This window comes from Pelmatolapia mariae, linkage group LG8, assembly GCF_036321145.2.
Source record: "Pelmatolapia mariae isolate MD_Pm_ZW linkage group LG8, Pm_UMD_F_2, whole genome shotgun sequence".
In the NCBI taxonomy this organism is placed as follows: domain Eukaryota; kingdom Metazoa; phylum Chordata; class Actinopteri; order Cichliformes; family Cichlidae; genus Pelmatolapia; species Pelmatolapia mariae.
The window spans coordinates 29,802,840-29,824,438 of record NC_086234.1 but is presented as its reverse complement, the minus strand read 5'-3'; the positions used below and the strand labels follow the sequence as shown (position 1 = coordinate 29,824,438).

The following is a 21,599-nucleotide window of genomic DNA, read 5'->3' as shown; positions in this document are numbered from 1 at the left end:
ATCGAGGATATCTCTGTACATCGCTACATTCATCTTTTCCTTGACCCTGACTGATCTCCCAGTGCCTGCTGCCAAAAAAAGGTTCAGATTCTGTTCAGTTCAGAAAATGTTGTATCTCGTGGTCTGAGAGGGGGGCTATCATGTCCCTTTTACTGGGTAGTGGCTTCTCTCCCTCCACTCTACTATACAGGTCTGATTGGTGGAGTGCTGCAGAAATGGTTGTCCATCTGGAGGGTTCTCCTTTCTCCACAGAGCAACGCTAGAGTTCTGTTGGACTATCCATCAGGTACTTGTTCATCTCCCTTACTAAGGCCTTTCTACTCCAGTTGCTTAGAATGTCTGAGTGGCCAGCTCTAAGAGCCGTGGTCGTTTCAAACTTCTTCCATTTATGGATAATGGAGATCACTGTGTGCACTGGGACCTTGAGTGCTGCAAAAATATTTCTGTACAGGTCCTTATATAGACAAGGAGGTGCGTTTCCAATCAGTCATCAACTGAAATAGTAAACATCAGATATTTTTCTTTAATGTAGGATATCTCTTAACAAACAAGTCATAATCTTATATTTACTCATACGCTTAAATTCAGAATGTTTTATGTCCTAATTTCATGTATAATTATTTTATCATGACTCAAGCGTGTGAGGATATCTGGAAAAATAATGTCCTTGCCAGAGACAGAAGATAGTTACAGATGTGTAGCCTTATCAGGTAATAGATGAAAATATTCTTACCTGTGCTAATTCAGGCCAAATATAAGGTATGTTATGACATCTGGACCACATCCAGCACAAACTCCACTTGGCTTATGACGTACACCATTTGCCAGTGTCTTAACTAACCTGTAATTGTCTAACGTGGCCCCAGTTAAGCCCAAATGTGTCTTCTAAATGTTGTGTTGATGCAGGCTAACATGACTGCTGACATGACTGCGGCATTAAAACTGTTAAATGTGATGTGAATTCATTAGTAATTAGGAATTTACTTGTGTTAGTGTAATTATATTAAATAATTTAGTTATGTTAATGAACACATTCCAGTCGTGACGAAGACAGTTGCTAAACTTGGCTAAATATAAAGCCCAGAGGTGGTACTGACTGCAGAGCTGTTCGTGTCCTGGAAGAGCTCACCTCTTAATCCTGATATTACGCTTACCAAAAATAATTTGGGCTTTAAATCTCCATCAGTACACTTAGTACGGAGAGAACCGCCAGCAGAGGGCGCCAATGTACGGAGAGTTGTAGCCTGCTCACCGTGCGGAACCTTTCACGTCTGTTTTTGTTTGCACACGTTTGGCTAGAACGTGACTCTTTCATATACTTCCGGGCCGGAGGTCACAGTTCACACGTGAAACTGGAGAAAAACGGGTGTTAACGTGGAGTGGATTACAACTGGTTTAATTTAAGGTAGTACGACTGGTGCTTTGTATTTCTCCCGCACATTTCATATAAACACGCAGGTTTATTAAAGACGCTGGTCGCATGTTTGGTCCTACAGGCTGACAGACAGATGTTTTCAACAAAGGCAAATTCCGCTCACAGAGCAAACCTGTCGGCCTGTAAAGTACCTGAGTCAGTATCGGTTTTCTCAAAGAAGTATCCCACTGGATGGAGGCAGGGGTTGAATTTGTAGTGTCGCTTTTTGAGGGGACATTTTCCATATCTAAGACAAACTGGGTCCTTCTGATGTTTTAATATCTGGTGTTGTGGCTTCTGTTAATATTAGAGCCAAAATGTGTGTTAGTGTCCTCTCGCGTTATCCCAACATGGATTTTGAAACAGCACGAGGATTTATGAATGTCTTTGTGTATCTAGAGAAAGTGTTTGGTAGGCTTCTGAGAGGAACTGTGGAGGAGGATGAAGAGCTGAGGAAGCCAGCTCTAGGTGATTGGGAGTGTGTGTGTGTGTGTGTGTTGATACTTGGAGTACAGTCAGCTATTCCTGTGTGTATCAAGTCTGTTTAATTTGTGAAAATATACTTAAGTAAAAAGTGTAAATAATGACAAGAGATGAAATTTAATTCAGTTGGCTGAAATTCTGTGGTTCAGTAGAGGTAAACATACATGTTTATTTGAATTTTATATCACTTTATACCTTCTTCTCCACTAAAATTCATCCCAGAAACAAATATTTCCTTTAAAAGTTAATACATGATGCATAATGAAGGTGATGAATATCAAGTCTTTTGATATTTTGCCTCCACGAAATTTGGCTGAAAGCTTTAGTTATGTGGGGAAAAAATCATAAGATGTGCTCATTTTGCATGCTCCAATAAAAACAAAGGGCCTACTAATATATCATAGATTCCTTATATTGTGTGAGAAAATTATGCCATGTCATAACTGTCCTAAGTATCATGAAAAAGCAAAAGAGGTGTACATACATGTCATATAACTGAAAAATCAAAATGTTGCCAATTTTCATATGAATTCTTTTTTTTGTCAAGTTGATGACGCCTGTCCATACCTATAAATTGAGTGGAACCTGTTCTCTGTCCACAGATTCCAGTCAAACTGCATGTGAACATACGGGGCAGTGTGTGTAGCAGACAGGATGGATGGGAAAGTTAAGAAGCAGAAGCAGCATCAGCAGAAGCACAGTGGCCCAAAGGCAGAGAAGAAGAAGCTAAAGAAACAAAATGGCTCAACAGAGGAGGATGAACGCAAACGCAACCCCAAAGCATTTGCAGTTCAATCTGCGGTCCGCATGGCCAAAACCTTCCACAGGTCAGTGTTGATTATGGATTACATAATAAGATGAGTCAAGTTCATGTCTTCAGACTGTGTTGGTGTTTATTTTTGTTTGTTCCTCAAAAAGGGCCCAGGACATAAAAACCAAAAAACACCACGTGCCTGTTGTAGACCGGACTCCCCTGGAACCGCCTCCAATTGTAATCGTTGTTGTTGGCCCCCCTAAGGTCGGGAAAAGCACCCTGATCCGCTGCCTGATCAAAAACTTCACCCGGCAGAAGCTCACAGACATATGTGGACCTGTAACTATCGTTTCTGGTGAGCGCCCAACTCCTGAAACACAAACCCCCCTCCACCAAACTTTACACCTGACACAACACAGTCAGACAAGTACTGAACACACCTCCACTGCTAGAGTCCAGTGATGGTGTGCTGTGCACCACTGCATCCGTAGAAGGTGTAATCCCGGCTTTAGCACAACCTTCATTAAAACTTCAGCAAAGGGCCTTAAAAGAGGTTTTTGTCTTGGTGAAACAATAAATACGCAGCCACAAAAATATTTCAATACACAGTAATAAATCTTTTTGTATGTATCCATAATGTTCCTTTATTTATTTGTATGTGTGCATTTATGTTAATTGGTTATTTTATGCTGCTCCAGGCAAGAAGCGTCGGCTGACTTTCATGGAGTGTAACAATGACATAAACTCAATGATCGACCTTGCGAAGGTGGCTGACCTGGTAAGTGTTTCAAAAGAGTAAACTGATACGTTAAATCTGCCTTTATTGGGTGAGAAAAACATGAATGTCATAACTCTCCAACAAATGGGGGGTCGATCAGCTCATTTATTAATCAGAAAACTGGTGTTTCGCTCCTGTGACGCTCCAATCTGCACACCAAAGATAGTGTTTCACATGAATCCAGTGTTAGTTTCAATAGTGACTAATATGAAAAACCATGTAGCTCAATAAGTAAATACAACATCACTGAACAAAAGGTAACCTCTGCAAAATGAAGAGCTCAATAAATTAAATTCTAAATATGATTCAATAAACAGCTTAAATCTAAAACAGATATACATGCTGTGATGTGAGATGTCCTTGTGTTAGCAGTGCTGACATAGATGGTAAGGAGAGTGCTGAGTTTACAGATACTCATGAGGGTTAATGTTGTGGTCATTCTGGGCTTTTAAATATTTCTTTGAGCTGTTCTTTTTCCGGGGTGTGGAAATAACTGGAATAATAATACAGCATACGTTTCATTTTAGATTGTTTCTGATCTACACGGGCTCATATACAGCTATCAGTGGTATTGCTACATTGCACCAAGTGGATGGAATAATGAAGGCAAACGACATCCCGATTCTTTAACTTCACAGCAAATCAAAAACTGGATGCGCATCAAAACTGGTTTTGAAATGGGAACATGCTAATGCTGAGCTTCTGCCCTCTCAAAGCTCCAGCTGCTACCCTAAGGAGGATTTGTGGGCTCTGGTTAAAAGCTAGGTCCATGCAACCCTTTGTGTGTTGGAGACAATCCAACATAAATTCAAACTTGCGCACCCAATTTATAAAATAACAGTTCAAAGAAGTTATTAAAAGCCCAAAATGAGCAGGACATTCATGCCCATGATGAGTGCATATAGACTTCTGACTGGAAGTGTACGTGTCCGGTAAGATTGTAAAATGAATAAAACAATAGAAATGCTTTGCTTCCTTTTGTCTCCAGGTTTTGATGCTGATTGATGCCAGCTTTGGCTTTGAGATGGAGACATTTGAGTTTCTCAATATCTGTCAAGTACACGGTTTCCCTCGTATCATGGGTGTGCTGACTCATCTGGATGCATTCAAGAACAACAAGACTCTGAGAAAGACAAAGAAAAACCTCAAACATCGCTTCTGGACTGAGGTGTACCAGGTAAACCCACATCTGTACTCCTGGAAAAAAGTTGCACATTGAGGTAAAACCTTGTATGTCTGTGACAACATTGTGACCTGTTGTACCTCAACCACCAGGGGGCCAAACTGTTTTATCTGTCTGGCATGGTGTATGGTGAGTATCAGAACCAGGAGGTGAAGAACCTCGGCCGCTTCATCTCCGTTATGAAGTTTCGTCCTCTGGTGTGGCAGACATCCCATCCCTACATCCTGGCTGACCGGTGAGTGCTAACGACAGCTACGTGCTGTGAGAGGTTCATGGAGAAATATGAAAATGAACATTTTCAACACAGCTGTCAGTCTTGACTGTTCAGTTGTCTGTAGCTTTCTTAATGCTCAGCCTAAAGTCGTGTTTGTACCAGTAACTCAAACTTGGTAAATACACATGACTGCATTAACATGGAACCGTACATTTTCATTTACAAGGTGCTGAAGAATCATTCAGTCTAAAGTTAACGACAAGCTTTCTGCAGAGGTGATCTGGTGAGACACCTTCCACATATTATCAGAGAACAGGGGTTACGAGAGTAAAGCTTTCTCAGTGTTTTACTCTACAGATACGCACACTCCCAGTTTGCCACATAAGCTAATCTGAAGTACTGACTGTTAATGTAGGAGGACAGCTGGAATATCTGTGACGTGTTTCACTGATGCAAGAGCAAGCAACAGCATCATCTTCATCTTAGAATTCAAATGGTGGCTGAGAAACTGCCTCTAATACCAGGGATGAATCCCACAGAGGGACACGCGTAGCTGTGAGCAGACTAGAAGGTGTCGACTCACACGGCGTGCTGAAATCGCTCCTTTCCGTGCTTAGAGAGCACTGAAATGCATTTTGCATTTAAAAAGGTGCACGCAGAGCCCGGTCACTGCTCTGCGTTGAGGATGCAGTGGGGCTTCCTGCTCCCTCACAAGAAGTAAAGCAGTCACTGAGCATCCTCTCAGGCAGACAGTTGAGCTTGTAGTCCAAACCTGGCCCTGTGCACCAGGCAGTGTGCAGCTGTGGTTCACGAGGTAGAACAGTTTGTATGCTAGTCGTCACCGGATTAACCAATGCCTCTAGTCCACCAGTACCTACTCAGGTCATTTTCAGCTACGATCAAGCGCCACCTAATGTGTATGGTATTGTTATAACAAAGCAGCAAAGAGTGTCATGATGTCATTTGTATGCGACACGAACAAACAAACACAACAAAGGATGGCGTTGAGGCGATGATATACCAGCTGCTCCATGTGTAGCTTTTTGTTGGACCACAGTGTTTTTTAATCCTGTCCGGTCTGGTCACCCTTGCAGTCAGAGTTATGATCTGAATGCTGCTAAACGCAGTTTGCTTTTCCCTGACGTGCTCTGTGGGCTCCTTTTGTTCATGTGCTTCTTTTATCTGTTTATTTAATATTTTTTATCAGTGTTTTAGGTATTAAATTATATGTAATATAGTAAAGTATGACAATGTCTAAGCTGACAGGCAGGAGGGGGGTGGGGGGTGTAGTAGGAAATGCACAATGTATCGCCAACTGCTGCACCTGTAAGAAAAAAACAAAAGGAATGGAGAAAGAGGTGAAAAAACCCACAGCATACAACACCTGGAACAGAAAAATCTGAAAAAGTACAGACAGATAAGTCAACAATCTTTGTGTGTGTGTGTGTGTGTGTGTGTGTGTGTGTGTGTGTGTGTGTGTGTGTGTGTGTGTGTGAAAGAGAGAGAGACTTTGTCACTTGCAAATGAAGGCCACACATCTCTGCAACATCTGTGCGCCCATCCCAGCCATAGAAGGCAGGATGGGGCGCCTACGGTACGGTTGGGCAATTGTACGAATATATCAACGATAGGCTGAGCCTTTCACTTTAAGACCGTCAACGCATCACCTGAGGACGCCTTGGACAGAACCAAATGGAGAAGCCTTTGCCGAAGAGCGGGCCCTGCACCAGCGGGAACTACGCCAGGATGAAGAAGAAGGCTGAACCTTTTACTGATCGTTTTTACTAGAGTGATTTATTTATTTATTTGCTATGAGTAAGTTTGCTAATGATGTTGGTTGAAGCTAACAGAAGCTAATCTCCCAGCTGTGATTCATTTACTCAAACTCATAAAGGAAGGAAAGGCAGCAGCCTCTGTTCAGAAAAAAACACTAACCGTGTTTACCGGCCGTTCCAGTGTTTATCTGTCTGACACACTCGACCAAACAACAGATACAAAGTTAAACAAAAAGTAAGTTAAAAAATCCAAATGTTTCCTCCAGCGTACATAAAAAAATCTCCCATGTAACGTTAAGTCTTTTGTGAGCTTTGGCGTGTCTGAAATAAATAAATAATCCAAGAAGTAGCTTTATTGATACTGAAACAAACAAGAAAGGAAGGTAAAATATTCCCTCCAAGCAAAACTTATAAATTCTAAACGCACAAATCAGTCCGTGCATGATTACGTTGCTCTGCCCTTCGAAACGTCTACGCCTGCACGGATATATCACCTATCATCATTTATTGGACTGACATTTCTTGGTTGGAAAATTTCTACATATCGCCCAACCTTAGCCTACGGCCAAAGAGAACCAGAGACAACAGGCAGCTGACGCCGCCACAGGCCGGCCACCCTGGCACGAGCCCCAGGCAGCCAACCCGAACCTCCTTGACCATGACCGACAGGAGCCAAGGCTCAGCAATACACACAAACCTAACACCAACACCCCCAAAGACCCTCACAGCTTTGAAAACAGACCGTTCAAAGCGAGCGTGTCAACATTCAGAAGGTTATTAAGAAGGTTACCGTGTTAGTTTTTCAAAGACGATCACATTTAGTGTGTTTACATGTTTAAACAGATGTTTCTTTAAGGAACTGTTTGGGGTTTTGTGAACTCAGTCTTTGCTCTTGTCTTACTCTCCTCAGTATTGAGGACCTGACAGACCCCGAGAGGCTCAGAACAGACCCCAAGTGTGATCGGACTGTGTCCTTGTATGGCTACCTGAGAGGGACACATTTGAAAAACAAAGGCCAGGTCCATATACCAGGTACAAAGACAGACCGCTTTGCAGCAGGCTGACAGTATGAAACAAAGTCATGAAAACACTGGAGTGATGTGCTGTGTGTTGTCCCGTCTGTAGGTGTAGGAGACTTTCAGATGTCAGATGTCAACTTCCTGCCAGACCCGTGTCCACTGCCTGATACTCAGAAGAAGAGGGCCTTGAATGAGAAGGAGCGTCTGCTCTACGCACCCATGGCCGGGGTCGGAGGGGTCGTGTATGACAAAGACGCCGTTTACATCGACCTCCCAGCCAACCACGTCAAACAGCTGCAGGTATTCCTGAGATGGCAGTGTGTAGTTTGCATCTAAACAGTGTGAAGTGCATTTGTAAAATGTTGGCCCAGGATTCAAGGGTTGAAGTAATGCTTCGGACCCTGTTACAGGAGGAAGTGCGGCCTACCACAGAGCTGGTCCAGTCCCTCATAGAAACACATGTCACCCTAGACGCCAAGATGGCTGCCAGTAAGGTCTCGCTCTTCAGTGGCTCTGCTGGCCTGGACCCCACAGACATCAGCGAGCAGAGTGGGTAAGACATCACAAAGCTCTCCATGACAGCTGTAAGTGTAGTTGGAGCCACAGCAGTAGTAAAAGCTAGACGAAGCCACCATAATGTTACCCTTTGGTTTTATGACTGCATGTTCTGCTGGCTCAAAATGTTTCTTTGGAGTCAGACGTGAGCCAGAGCTATCAGCTAGCTGGCTAACAAGCCATGTTCATAAACTGTACAGCTACAACAGACACACACATCTGCTAAGTGGCACAAAGTAACAGGCGATTGATTGTTTGAAAAAGATTGTGTAACAGATATTTGTCCTGTTTGTGTTAGAGTGCAGGAGGGACTTCGAGAGATACATGTCTGGGATCCACACACACAAACACAGAGGAGGAAGGTGGTCTTCACCGGGTTGGAGGAGGAGAATGATGTTAGTGGGTCCAGCAGTGATGAGGATGATGATGGCAGTGACCAGGAGAACCAGGAAGAGGAGGATGATTTGTCCACATTTCTCAAAGAGGCGAGAGCTAAATCTGAGAAGGCCACCAAAGGCAGCACTCCCCCGGTAAAGAAACGGAAGCTGGAGGAGATGAAAGGAGAGAACGAGGTGATCGCAGAGGCACCGGCGTTTGCAGACAGCGAGGACGAGCTGGAGAAGAGCGAGGCGGACAGCGAAGGAGAAGGCGAGGCCGAGAGAGCTGGAGACTCTGGGCACTGTTCTAAAGAGTCAGAGGAAGACAGTGATGAGGAGGAGGAGGAGGATGGAGATGAAGACGATGAGTCGATGGAAGAGGAGATTGGTGCTGATGACAGTGATGAAGAAGAGGAGCGGGGTAAGTACCGCACGACTCATTCAGGTTTATTTAGATTTAGTTTATGTTCAATCTTTTGCTAAAAAACAAACTATTTTCCTTCCTGGTTGTGATCTGTCTGTAGGGACATTCAAGTGGAAGGAGGGCCTGCAACAGAAAGCATCAGCAGCATTTCTACGGCATCAGGAAGCTGCCCCCAACCTCAGGAAGCTGGTTTATGGCTCAGGTATCCTGATCATCTTGTTTCTTCAATAACCAATAATAACCAATAATGTTTGTTTGTTTGTTTGTTTGTTTTATACCTGTCATACACAAACTCACACTTCACTGGATACATCAGGATTAAATTTAATTATTTTTCATGAAAATTAATATCTAATCATAGATCATTAATGCCAGCACTGTATTCAGTTCCCTGAATACAGTGCTGGCATTAATTACTGTTAATTGGCCTTGTGAAGCATGGTAATATTGACAGTAGGTCATCAGTCCTCCATAACTACTCAGCGATATGTTTACATCACATACGTGAGGACGTTTCTCTTGACAAGCGCTGGTGATCCTTGTGTTGCAGTGGTGGAGGCGGAAGATTCTGAGGAGGAGGAAGAGGAGGAGCTTGGCGGACTGTTTCGAGTTAATCGCCCTCAGAAAAGCAAAAAAGTTCAGGCCAACGCTTTAGACTGCTCCCATTTCAACCCCGACATTTCCCACAATTGGGAATTAGAAGAGGTCCGGTATTTTCTAACAGAACTCCGACTCAAGAGCAGCTGATGTTGTCAAGAATATTAGAATAAGTCGGTCTGTTTTCTTTTGTAGATGTTGAACTCAATCAGGGATTGTTTTGTGACGGGTCAATGGGAGGAAGGCCAGGATGCTGCAACGCTGCTCAAAGACGACGGTAAGAGTTCAGGGCGAGGAGCGTTTTGTTGGCTGTTTTCAGAGTTGGTGAAAAACACCTCAGTTCAGTTATGAGCAGTAGTAATGTGACAGCGACTGATTACAAAGACTTTCAGCTAAGACTATATTTGTCACCATGCATCATAAGTACTCTGTTTTCTTATATGTAGAGGAGCTCTACGGTGACTTTGAAGATTTGGAAACGGGAAAAGTTCACAAAGGCATGACTGGGGAGCAGGATCAGGCCGAGGTACGTGACTCACAATACAGCGTGGTATCAATGTGGTGGATGGGAATGAAAAATAATCAGCAACAGTTACTTAATCTGGACATACACTGTGCGATTTTTTTCAGTCACTTTATTCAGCTTCTGCTCAAACTGTACGATTGACTCGCAGGGGTTAGAAGTTCGTAGGTCACGATGCAGGGTCTCACACTATACGGCCCGATGCTCTGATGCGACCTGAGTGCTCACACTGTGCCTCTGTAACATGAAGGTTATAATAGAAAATCTGTCTCTCACTCACACAGACACGCACACCACCACCATCAACTTTGCTAAATTGCTAATGAAAAACATTGATCAGGCAGCTGTGATTGAGCAGCAATGTAAATCCAACTATTTTCACGGTTGTTGTGGTCCTGATAATTTTGTGAGGCCACACCGAAAAGGCTCGGATGAGCTTTCCAAAGTTGTGCCTCCATCGCTTGTGTCCAGATCACACGCTGCACTGCCGTGCTGCGCTGTCTTTTTCACCGACATTTATGTGTTTGCGCGTGAGCAGCGTGAGAAGCTGCGGTGACACCCTCACGACCAAGCGATTGATGATCGGGAGGTGTTAATCGCTTCTTGTTACCCTACGTATACTACACGATGCACGACACGCGATGAAGGCCAAACTCAGACCGATCACCAAAATGGTCGCATGACTGAAAAATCGGCTCAAAATGAGCCAAAAATCGCACAGTGTGAGCCCAGCTTTACTGAGTACGGCCGGGGGGGGGGGGGCATATCTACAAACCCATCCCAAAAATGTAACAAAGGTTATTTGTCACGTACACTTTTTTTTTTTACCATTAGAAAAGTGAAAGTGATGAAGATGAAACTGACGATGAAGACCAACAGGTGAAGATGGATGATGAGGAGGTGCAGAAGAACAAGCGCCTTGAAAAGAAACGCAGACTGAAGGAGCGCTTCGATACAGAGTACGATGACGGTGACGCCACGTACTTCGACGATCTGAAGGAGGAGATGCAGAAGCAGGCTGAGGTAGACCGTCCATCAGTCTGACGTTCGTATTTAAGAATCTGTTCTGTTTATGTCTCATATTCTTCCACTGTTTGTTCAGCTGAACAGAGCTGAGTTTGAAGACATGGACGATGAGTCGAGAGTGCTGTATGAAGGCTTCCGGCCAGGGATGTACGTCCGATTAGAAATTTCCTCCTTACCCTGTGAGTTTGTAACCAACTTTGACCCACATTACCCCGTCATCATCGGAGGCCTGGGAACCAGTGAAGGCAATGTAGGATACCTGCAGGTATGTGCTACATTTGCACTTTTCAAAGGTTCTGTGCACTTAATAAAATAAGAATAGAATGATTATTCTTAAAAATATCCGTATATGAATCCATAAATTGTATACATCTTAAAATGTTTTCTTTTGCTTTTTATTAGAGCACAAAACATGTAAACAAAGCAGACCCTAAAAAGAAAACAAAAAGAAATTTTCCCGTCCTTTCTACACAGCAGTTTGTGCAAAGGGAAGAACTCTTTTATCAGGAAGAGACCTCTGATCAAATAAGAGGAAAAACAAAGAACATAAAGAGAACAAAAGTTCTGCTCTAAAATAAAAATGTAGGGAGTAAAAGAAATACTGAAGTACAGATACCTGAAAGTTCTACTTAAGTGCACTAATGAAGTATTTGTACTTTGTTACTTCCCACATCTGTAAATACCCTTATTAACATACAATGTTCCAATAATGGTTAAATAAGATGTTGTACTCTGTGTATGTCAGATGCGACTGAAAAAGCACCGCTGGTATGAGCGTATCCTGAAGACACGGGACCCCCTGATCCTGTCCTTGGGTTGGCGCCGCTTCCAGACCATCCCTCTCTATCATATTGAGGATCACAATGGACGCCACCGCCTGCTTAAATACACACCGCAACACATGCACTGTGGAGCCTCAATCTGGGGTGAGCTGCATTCAAAGCATGACTGCGATTTACACGCAGATTTCACTCTGCATGTCTAAACTACACTTTGAATGGCTTCACATGATAAGTTTATTCAGGCTTCTAATGAGAGTAAGACTTTAGAAAGTAGAAGCACGTACCTGACACCAATTCCCAAAACGTTTGGATGCTGCGTACAGTTTAAATTCAAACAAAATCCAGTGATTTGCAAATTTTAATCACAATAAAAAAAGAAAACATGTTTACCTCATCTCTACAGTGCTAAACATGGCCTGATATTTGTCTTAAAGTGGTTCATTTTCTCAGGTTGAACATGTGATATGTTGAGAATAAAATGTGGGTTTGTGCCCTTCTCCCTGTGGTAGCGTTTAGTATTTAAGTCTGTGTTGTAGTATAGCTCTGTGATCTTTTAATGTGAGTTACACAGATGCATCTCAGTGTGTGTAAAAGTTTACGTCTCTGCAATGTTTACATTGATGAAGTAAATGACAGAATCTCAGATTGTAATTATAACCTTTATTCTGTCTCCCGTTGTTTCTCTGAAGGTCCCATCACTCCGCAGGGCACCGGCTTTCTGGCTGTTCAGTCAGTATCAGGAGTTAAAGTGAGTGTTTACCTGGAGACAGAGGATTGTTAGTGTACTTTTGTAAGGTGGCATCAAGTCTGGTCATGTAATTCTTTTAATGTAAATTGCTCTCATTGAATCTCAAAGTCCTGTTTTGTGTTTCTGTGAAGGCTAATTTCCGCATTGCAGCCACAGGAGTCGTCCTGGACCTGGATAAATCAGTCACTATTGTGAAGAAGCTCAAACTAATTGGTTACCCTTATAAGATCTTCCAAAACACCTGCTTCATTAAGGTACGCTACATCTGAAGCTCACTTTATGTCAGCATGTAAATAAACCAAAGAATGTGAAGAGTTATGTAATAAAAAAAACACTTGGAGAAACATCATTTACTGGGTCACTAAAGAGTCGATAAGCAAAGTCATACTTTTCCAAACAGTGAGTGGAAGACGCTCGTCACTGTTTACTCCGTGTGTAGCTGCAGGAGAACGCATGTTCATGTTTGTGCTGTTCATTTAAAAGGCAGGAGATGAAGGTGATTGTGTAATGGTAATGCTGCTTGTGTAGAGTGTGCTGATGGTTTGCTCCCTCTCTCCACAGGGCATGTTTAACACGGTGCTGGAGGTGGCTAAATATGAAGGTGCTTCTATACGAACAGTGTCGGGGGTCAGAGGTCAGATAAAGAAGGCGCTGTCGACTCCTCCAGGAGCTTTCAGAGCCACGTTTGAGGACCGCCTGCTTATGAGTGGTGAATGACTGTTTTTGCTGACTTTACTGTTAGTTTATAAATACTATGTGTCCCTGCAGATCTTACATTGTATTAAGGCTTTAAACCAGTTAAAACCTCCTATAGGAAGGACAAAGAGTTGTTCCCAGTTCCTAGGAAATAAAAATAATGCAGATTATAATCTCGTAAATTTATCAAATCCAATTGATTAATTATTATTAACTTATGTTTCAGTGATGTGTGTCTACGACTCCGTGTCTTAGTGTCGGTGTTTGTTCTGCAGATATTGTGTTCCTGCGCTCCTGGTATCCAGTCAGTATTCCTCAGCTTTACAACCCTGTCACCTCACTGCTGCTGCCTGTTGGCCAGAAGGACAGCTGGTCGGGCATGAGGACCGTGGGGCAGCTCAAACATGACCTGGGAGTCCGTAACAAGCCCAGCATTGACTCGCTGTACAAGGTAGGCTCAGCCTGATGACCACTCTAAAGTGCACAAGTGAAGAACAAATAGAAACAAATGGGATCTGCTCCCTGAAACTCTGAAACTGCAACCCTGTTTCCCAGGAAGTGTTGGGATCATCGTATCACATTTAAATGAAGATGGAATCATTTAGAGACTTTATTTAACTGATAATAGTACAAAAAACAAACAAAGTATCAATGTTGAAAGTGTCAATCCACTCTTTTCCACCTGAGGACCATGGTCTCAGACTTGGAGCTGCTATTTCAGTGTGCCAATGTGCCTTTGATTATTAAACCAGCAAATCAAACTAATAGAACTGTAATAAGATCTAAAAAGCTCAAACTGTCCTTTTAATGAAGAGAGCACAACATTTGTGATCAGATTCTATCAGTTTGTTGTTGAATTGTTTTGCATCACAGGAAAGGTAAATGTGGCACTTGTTCTCCAGAAATATATATGAACTGTAGAGGTGTCTGTAGTATGCAGACCTTTGCTCTGTAACTATTCGGTGATGTGTGAACCAGTACCAAATCCTGGCTGTGTAGTGTTTGTCATTGTCATCATCTATTCTGTCTTTGTGTGTACCCTCACTTGTCATTATATACCTTCACTAACTGATACCCTGAAATACATTCCTTTACCTTCTAGCCAATAACCCGAGCCCCAAGGCACTTCAACCCACTCCACATCCCCAAGGAGCTCCAGAAGGCCCTCCCCTTTAAAAGCAAACCCAAACTACTGCAACCCAAAGGAAAGGTGCCCAGAGACCTCAAGAGAGCCAGTGTGATCCGCGAGCCCCATGAAAGGAAGGTGAGCAAAACCTGACTTTACGGTATGAGTGCTGCAGCTCGTTAAGAATGTGTGGTCCCAACACAGTAAGTGACAGTCTTAGTGACAGTGGAGAGGAAACAGAGCCGAGGTGAATGTCCAGGTTTTCATATATACTGAGAACATGCAGCTGCCAAACCAGAGAGAGCTGTGGTGCCAGATAAATCACTGATCTGACAGCGTTGAAATGTTGTAATTATTGACAGAAACTATGCAGCACAACACCTAGTTTGTTCAGGATGACCCTGTGCTAACTGATCAGTAAAACACTGCTTTGACTTTTCGTGTTGTGGTAGGTGGCGGAGCTGCTACGAGCTCTGAGCACAGTGCATCACTACAAGAAGAAGGTGGCCCAGAGAGCACATCATGCCAAACATAAAGAGTTCCTCCAGCAAAAGGAGAAAGACGAAGAAGCCAAGATGAAGAGAATGAAAGACGCACGAAAAAAACTGTACCGCATCATGGGCCAGAAGGATCAGAAGAAGCAAAGGTCGAGTCTAAAGGGGACGCCACAAGATGACTGACTGACTGTTTAGAGCCACAAGGACCTTATCCCATCCCTGCAGACTCGAACTGATCTTTGCTTAAATTAAAATTGTATTTTTCTACAGTACTCATTGAAAAGCCAAATGTACGGGTACATCATAAAACAAAATAAAACAAAGATAATAACAAAAGCTGCAGAATCTGAGCTGTTGTGCTCCTGGTGGAGCGCTCAGTCATTCTCTCTGTATGACACACAGTAACTTAACAAATGATTGTTTTTGTTTTCCTTATTGCTTCTCTTCAAAGTTTGGTAGATCAGATGTGCATTACTTCAGAAATTATACAAGAACAATATCTTAAACAAATGTCTTTTTCTGGGGTTGTTACAGTGAAATAAATAAAAACTCACAGCTGAATTTACATTTGAAATGTTGAATTTGAGTAAAAACCAACGCTCCATAGTGCCACACTATCATTACAGACGAAGTGGATGTTTAAAGCCTTTGGGCGTGAATTCGAAATGCAGTATGTCTGCCTATCAGCTGAAAATGTTAAAGCCAGAACTTATTTACAGCATCAATGTTGGGCCTGCTCCAAAATTTGAATGCACATGTGTTTCGTCTTCTTGAGTCATTAATCATAAATTTCTTAATTTGTAGAGGCACAAAAATGTAAATTGTCTGCTTGATTATCGGTCTAGCTCTACTCATCATTGTTGAGTCATTTTTTATTATCTGTTTGTGCAAGAGGAAATGTATTTGTATTTACATCCATCCAACAGTGCAGGAGAGGCAGCAGGTAGCTGTGTATCCAAAGATTCTTTACAATTTTACACTGAGAAACATTCTTAAAATATTTGACCCGTATGAAGTAGTATCTTTTTCAACTGTTTAAATAAGTCATGTCTTAAGTATGTTCCACATCATTCACTTGTGAATCACAAAATTTAGGAAAACAAGGCCCATTCATAACAACCTGGAAGGTTGAGCTTAAAATTATTAACCAATTAAAACAAAGAAAAAACAACGTGGTGCACAAACTCTTGAGATGTCACAGAGCACATGGTGTGCATGATTGTGTTGGCATTAATAAATAACAACTTAATAAAGACACGCTTAATTTCTTATGAAGCATGAAGACGGAGCAATGTTTATCCAGAAGTGGAAATTATGCTTGCGGCCTAAATATCAAAAATCTTCGAGTGCGTGAGGCTGTTAGCTGTGTTGTTGAGCATTAAACTTATTTACAGTGTGTCAGTAAAGGGTGGCTTGCACTTCTGGCCCCACGCAGGGGTCGTGGATTTGACACCTTAAGGTTTTGAAAGTGGGGATACGTGCTCCTGGTGAGCATCAGATTTCTGCTGACAGCTGGCATCTCAGTTATAAATGTTTTTGGAAGTATGGCTAATGTATAATTCAACCTCTAATGTACACGCAACAAGGCCGAGAAGACGAGGGGACGGTTTACTACGAACTATAAAAACCTTAATCTTTGATCTTCCAACTGGATCTTTCTGTTCTGGTTTTAGAGTCTCTGTTATTGAGTCATACTTTGGGAATCAAAGGGAAGGAATTTCATTTATATTTATTGCATGAACTGACCAGGAACTACAGTCAGCTTTATACTGATAGGCTAAAATTCTCTCTGTGTATTTGCTGTATATAACAACCTTTGTAGATCAGTAGTAGTTACCATTGTATAGGTTGTTGCTCATTTTAAATTTGTGCACTGTTTATTATTGACCTACTAATTGTATTCAGGTGTGTTGCAACAGGGACACATGGAAAAGTTTCAGGACAGCGGCCCTCGAGGACTGGAGTTTGAGAGCCCTGATTTAAACGTTGGTAACTTACAAGCTCAAAGTTTAGCAGCACAACACTTTGTTTCCTTTTTCCATCAAACATTTCTTACAGCCACCTCTTAATCAGTGCAATATGTAACTAATCTTTTATTCAATAACCACAAAGTACACAAATACAAGATTAAATATTTTATTTATCAAAGATGAATGATTACACACAAAACGAACAAAGTTTCTATGAAAAATTACACAGGGTGTAAGAAAAACATTATAACATACTCAGAAATGCTTAATGAAAATCTGACATACTTCCAAGGCATATTTGAATATATATTCAACTTATATTTTAAAAGCATAATATACTTAGAGAATGTTCACAGAAGCAGTTTTAGAGAACTTACACACCTTTACACTAAACCAGGCCTCCTTCGCTCTCTGATTGGTCAAAGCGAGAGCCTCTCTGAAACGGCTTCATTGATCTGTGTTTTTTCTCATTGGTAAAGGGTAGGGTCTCCTCTATTTTAAATTGCTTTATTGGTGGATCGGGAAGAAGTCCCAGCTCGGGGACCGCACTGTGAGTAAAGTAAAAGTAAAATTTTATTTATACAGCACCTTTCAAGATAAAAATCACAAAGTGCTTCATAGAAGCTAAAACATAAAAATAAAAATTAACCAAAAGCAAGTTTAAAAAGATGAGTTTTTAGCTGTTTTTTAAAAGTGACCACTGAGTCCACAGATCTCAGGCTCAAAGGGAGAGACTTCCACAGTCTGGGGGCCACAGTTACAAACGCTCTGTCGCCTTTGGTTTTCAGCCTCGTGTGCTGGACAACCAGCAAGCCCTGATCACATGACCTCAGGGACCTGCTGGGAATGTATGGATGTAAAGGTTCACTGATATATGTTGGTGCTTGTCCACGCAGAGCCCTGAATGTCAAAATCATAATCTTAAAGTGGATCAGCAGGGGTGTGACATGGGAGGACTTGGAGGACTTGGTCAGAAGCTTTGCTGCAGCGTTCTGAACAACTTGCAGATGCTCCAAAGAGGCTTTACATAAACAAGTAAACAAAGAATGACAAAAATCCAGACGAGATGAAACAAATGCATCAATGAATTTCCAATTCTGAGCTCGATACAATGGGACTCAGCTTAGCAATATTTCTCAAGTGATAAAAACAGGAGCGGACCAGAGATTCAACATGAGCGTCCAAAGTCAGAGCTGAGTCAACAGTAACACCAAGGTTCCTGATAGAAGGTTTGGCAAATGTAGCAAGTGGACCCAAGTTTTCCATAACTCTAGGCACAAATCTTTTAGGAGCACAAACAAGGACTTCAGTCTTCTCCTCATTTAGCTGAAGAAAGTTTCCAGCCATCCAACCTGTAATGGAGTCTATGCACATATCCAAAATCTGTAGTTTGGAAACATCTTGGGGCTTAAAGGAGATATATAACTGAATGTCATCTGCATAGCAGTGATAAGAAATGTCCTTAAATAATTGCTGAAGAGGGAGTAAATACAACAAAAACAATAAAGGCCCCAAACCTGAACCTTGTGGCACACCATAGGCAAGAAAAGTAGAAGAGGGACTGTACTTAGAGGTAGCCACAGAAAAGGATCGTTCACGCAAATAAGATTCGAACCATTCCAAAGCAGACCCTGATATACCCACCCAGTGTCTCGGCCTATCTAGCAGAATATGATGGTCCACACTGTCAGAGTCAGAGAGAGTGTCATTTTACCCCCACTGGCTGATGTGTGAAGACTTCTCTGGGATGCTCGCTCCTGTCACACTGAGGTGGAGCGAGTGTAAGTCTGAATTTGATCCTGATTTTCCTTTTTCGGATTTAACAAGAACAACAGAAACGAATTAAAGCCTTCCAGGGGGGCATGCAGCCTCCAACTCCCCCCATCCCCACTGCCCTCTGTTGTTACAAAAGCACATTTTCACACACACACACGCACACACACACACACACACACGCACACGCACGCACGCACGCACGCACGCACACACACGCAAACACACACACAGGTCCCCAAAAACAGTTGTCTAAAAAGGTGCCATTTTTGTCAACAAAGTAAACTTGGTTTAAAATGACAGCAGTTTTAATTTCTAACTCAAACATCCTATTTATTTGGGTTAGGCTTGTTTTTGTACATAATAACATCAGTTTGTGAAAGGGAATCATTTTAGACATACTGAAGTTGCATCTTAAAAAATGGAACTCTACGGAGTTAAAGAGATTCAGAAGTTCAGCATTCCAAACACAATCACAGTTTTGAAAGAATATCTGGAATATATTTAATTTTTAAAAAGTTTAAAAATCTAAGACAGGGGTTCTGCCTTTATTAGCCTTATTCATTGAAACACTTTTCTTAATGCGACATTTGTGTGTTTTCTCCAGATAAAATTGAGGATTAGTTTTGCCATGTTCAAAAATCAGATTTTGGGAATGTTCAAGTTCAATATAAATCTTTTGTAATTAAGGATCTGCCTAAAATAGTCATGTACACCTGAAGCTACAACTCAAACCTCTGTTCAGCTGAATTACTTTGGGGGTTGACATTTTCAAATGATCATCAACAATATTGGACAGTTTTCATCCTCTCCTGTCTCCAGTAGAGGAGTTGGCAAAACGTCACTGTGACAGGTGTGTGGTCTCTGGCTCTGCTGCAGTAAAGTGGTAGTACGGTAAGCTCACGGGGCGGAGCCGGGAGGTCGGAAGGGACAGGTGAGAGGGACTGCAACTAATGAACGCTTTCCCACCTTTTAGTGCTTGGAGTTGGGAAGGAGCTGGAAAAGCTGGCTTCCCGGTTGAATACTAAGTGCTGAAGGAGTGGAGAATGAAAAGTGCTGTAACCAATAATTGAACGCTGTGTGGGTCCTGATCATTTCACAGTCACTAAACACTAAAATACAATATCATTGGTACTATTACTATAGTTACTTTTAAGGCTGCCGTGATTAAATTTAGGGGGGCTTTAGCACCCCCAACAGGGTCTAAACTCGCAATTTCTCTGAATTATCCAGTCTTTGCAGTTCTAAGTAATATGTAGGTTACTTAGGCGAGACTAACATTGTAAGTGACAGTAATATCCATCCATCTATCTTTTATGATTTAACAGAATAAAAACTTTTCTGACCAAGACACAGAAGCAATGATCCATTAAACATGTGAACACTCCAGAGACACACCTGTACCAAAACAAGTGAAACATATAATCTGCACTTATTCACAAATATATACTTTACTGTAGAGAATGTTGTTTAACAAGCTGCAGAACTGTGACCTAGCTCTGAGTTCACAGTTAAACATACATGAATATAACAACAGGGCCAGCAGGAGACCATATGAACTGGACACAAAGTTCACAAAGAAAAAATGCGCTCTCACTCACACACGCTGTGCATGCAAGCAGACACCTGTAGTACTGTGTGAGAAATGTACACATGTCTGTAAAAGTGTAAAGACTATCTGTCTTAGATTGCAGGGGCCAGCAGGAGATAAATAGGGGAGACATTTTATTTAGGTGCACTAAAAGTATATCAGAGTGCTCCTCGGTCACTCATTAACAAATTCTGTGAATTAGTGTAACTCAGAATTCTCAAACTCCAGTCCTCGAGGGCCGGTGTCCTGAAACTTTTCCATGTGACCCTGTTGCACAACACACCTGAATACAATTAGTAAGTCATTAGCAAGAGTATAGAACTTGACTGCATGCTGAAGTGGCAACCCCTAACCCTACTCAAGTAAAATTAAGTAAACGTAAGTGTTTGGAAAAATGTAAAATGGCCTGTATTTGTATAGCGCTTTTACTTAGTCCCTATGGATCCCAAAGCGCTTTACACTACATTCAGTCATCCACCCATTCACACACTGGTGACGGCAAGCTACATTGCCCTGGGGCGCACTGACAGAGGCGAGGCTGCCGGACACTGGCGCCACCAGTAGGCAACGGGTGAAGTGTCTTGCCCAACAACCGAGACTGTCGGAGCCGGGGCTCGAACCGGCAACCTTCCGGTTACAAAACAAACTGCCAACTCTTGAGCCACGACCGCTTCTAATAGTACTTTTATTGCACCATGTTCATTCACTCATGAGCTGCTGTAACATGAATCAAATGGCTGAAATGCCACCTCAGCATGCAGTCAAGTTCTAGAGTCTTGCTAATGACATACAGGTGTGTTGCAACAGGGTCACATGGAAAAGTTTCAGGACACCGGCCCTCGAGGACTGGAGTTCGAGACCCCTGCTGTGAGCAGCCCACTATTACTACTGTAATAGTGGGCTGCTCACAGCAGGGGTCCTCGGGGCTAGAGCCCCGAGACCCGTTCATTGTGCCGACATGTGTGGCTGTGTTTCACCTATGCGTATTTTGCAGCGCGGGACTTAGAGGCGGGCTGTGGGCGGCGCACAGAAGTAGACGGGGTTACTGCTGCTTTTGGTGTTGCTTTTTGCATTGGCTGAACAAAAGTCAATTTCATGTTGCAATAGTTTTTATTGGGTGGGCAAGTCGCCAGATAAGGTGGACTGATCTCATATCTGTCCGTGGAATGAGTCAGCCTAGAACATTGTAACAGGGAAAGTTTTCTAACTCTTGGCTCTGAGCAGTGTCCAAACTCTTTTCCCTTTTGAAACCTTTATTTTGAAATAAAGAGACCGGAAGTGCTGCCGGCGACCC

General features: G+C 42.4%; 1 protein-coding gene across 1 annotated transcript; it reads left to right on the top strand.

The window, feature by feature from the left end:
- The first annotated feature begins 1,325 nt into the window (after positions 1–1,325).
- Positions 1,326–15,532, top strand: bms1 (BMS1 ribosome biogenesis factor). The gene is made up of 23 exons (XM_063481768.1): positions 1,326–1,405; positions 2,500–2,724; positions 2,816–3,006; positions 3,350–3,429; positions 4,418–4,606; positions 4,705–4,847; positions 7,512–7,633; positions 7,727–7,920; positions 8,031–8,173; positions 8,474–8,973; positions 9,077–9,178; positions 9,527–9,681; positions 9,769–9,850; positions 10,020–10,099; positions 10,931–11,119; positions 11,199–11,387; positions 11,868–12,048; positions 12,594–12,652; positions 12,784–12,906; positions 13,214–13,361; positions 13,624–13,799; positions 14,451–14,612; positions 14,927–15,532. The coding sequence occupies exons 2-23, from the start codon at positions 2,552–2,554 to the stop codon at positions 15,152–15,154; spliced, it is 3,609 nt and encodes a 1,202-aa protein (XP_063337838.1). The 5' UTR covers positions 1,326–1,405; positions 2,500–2,551; the 3' UTR covers positions 15,155–15,532.
- Positions 15,533–21,599: the final 6,067 nt, after the last annotated feature.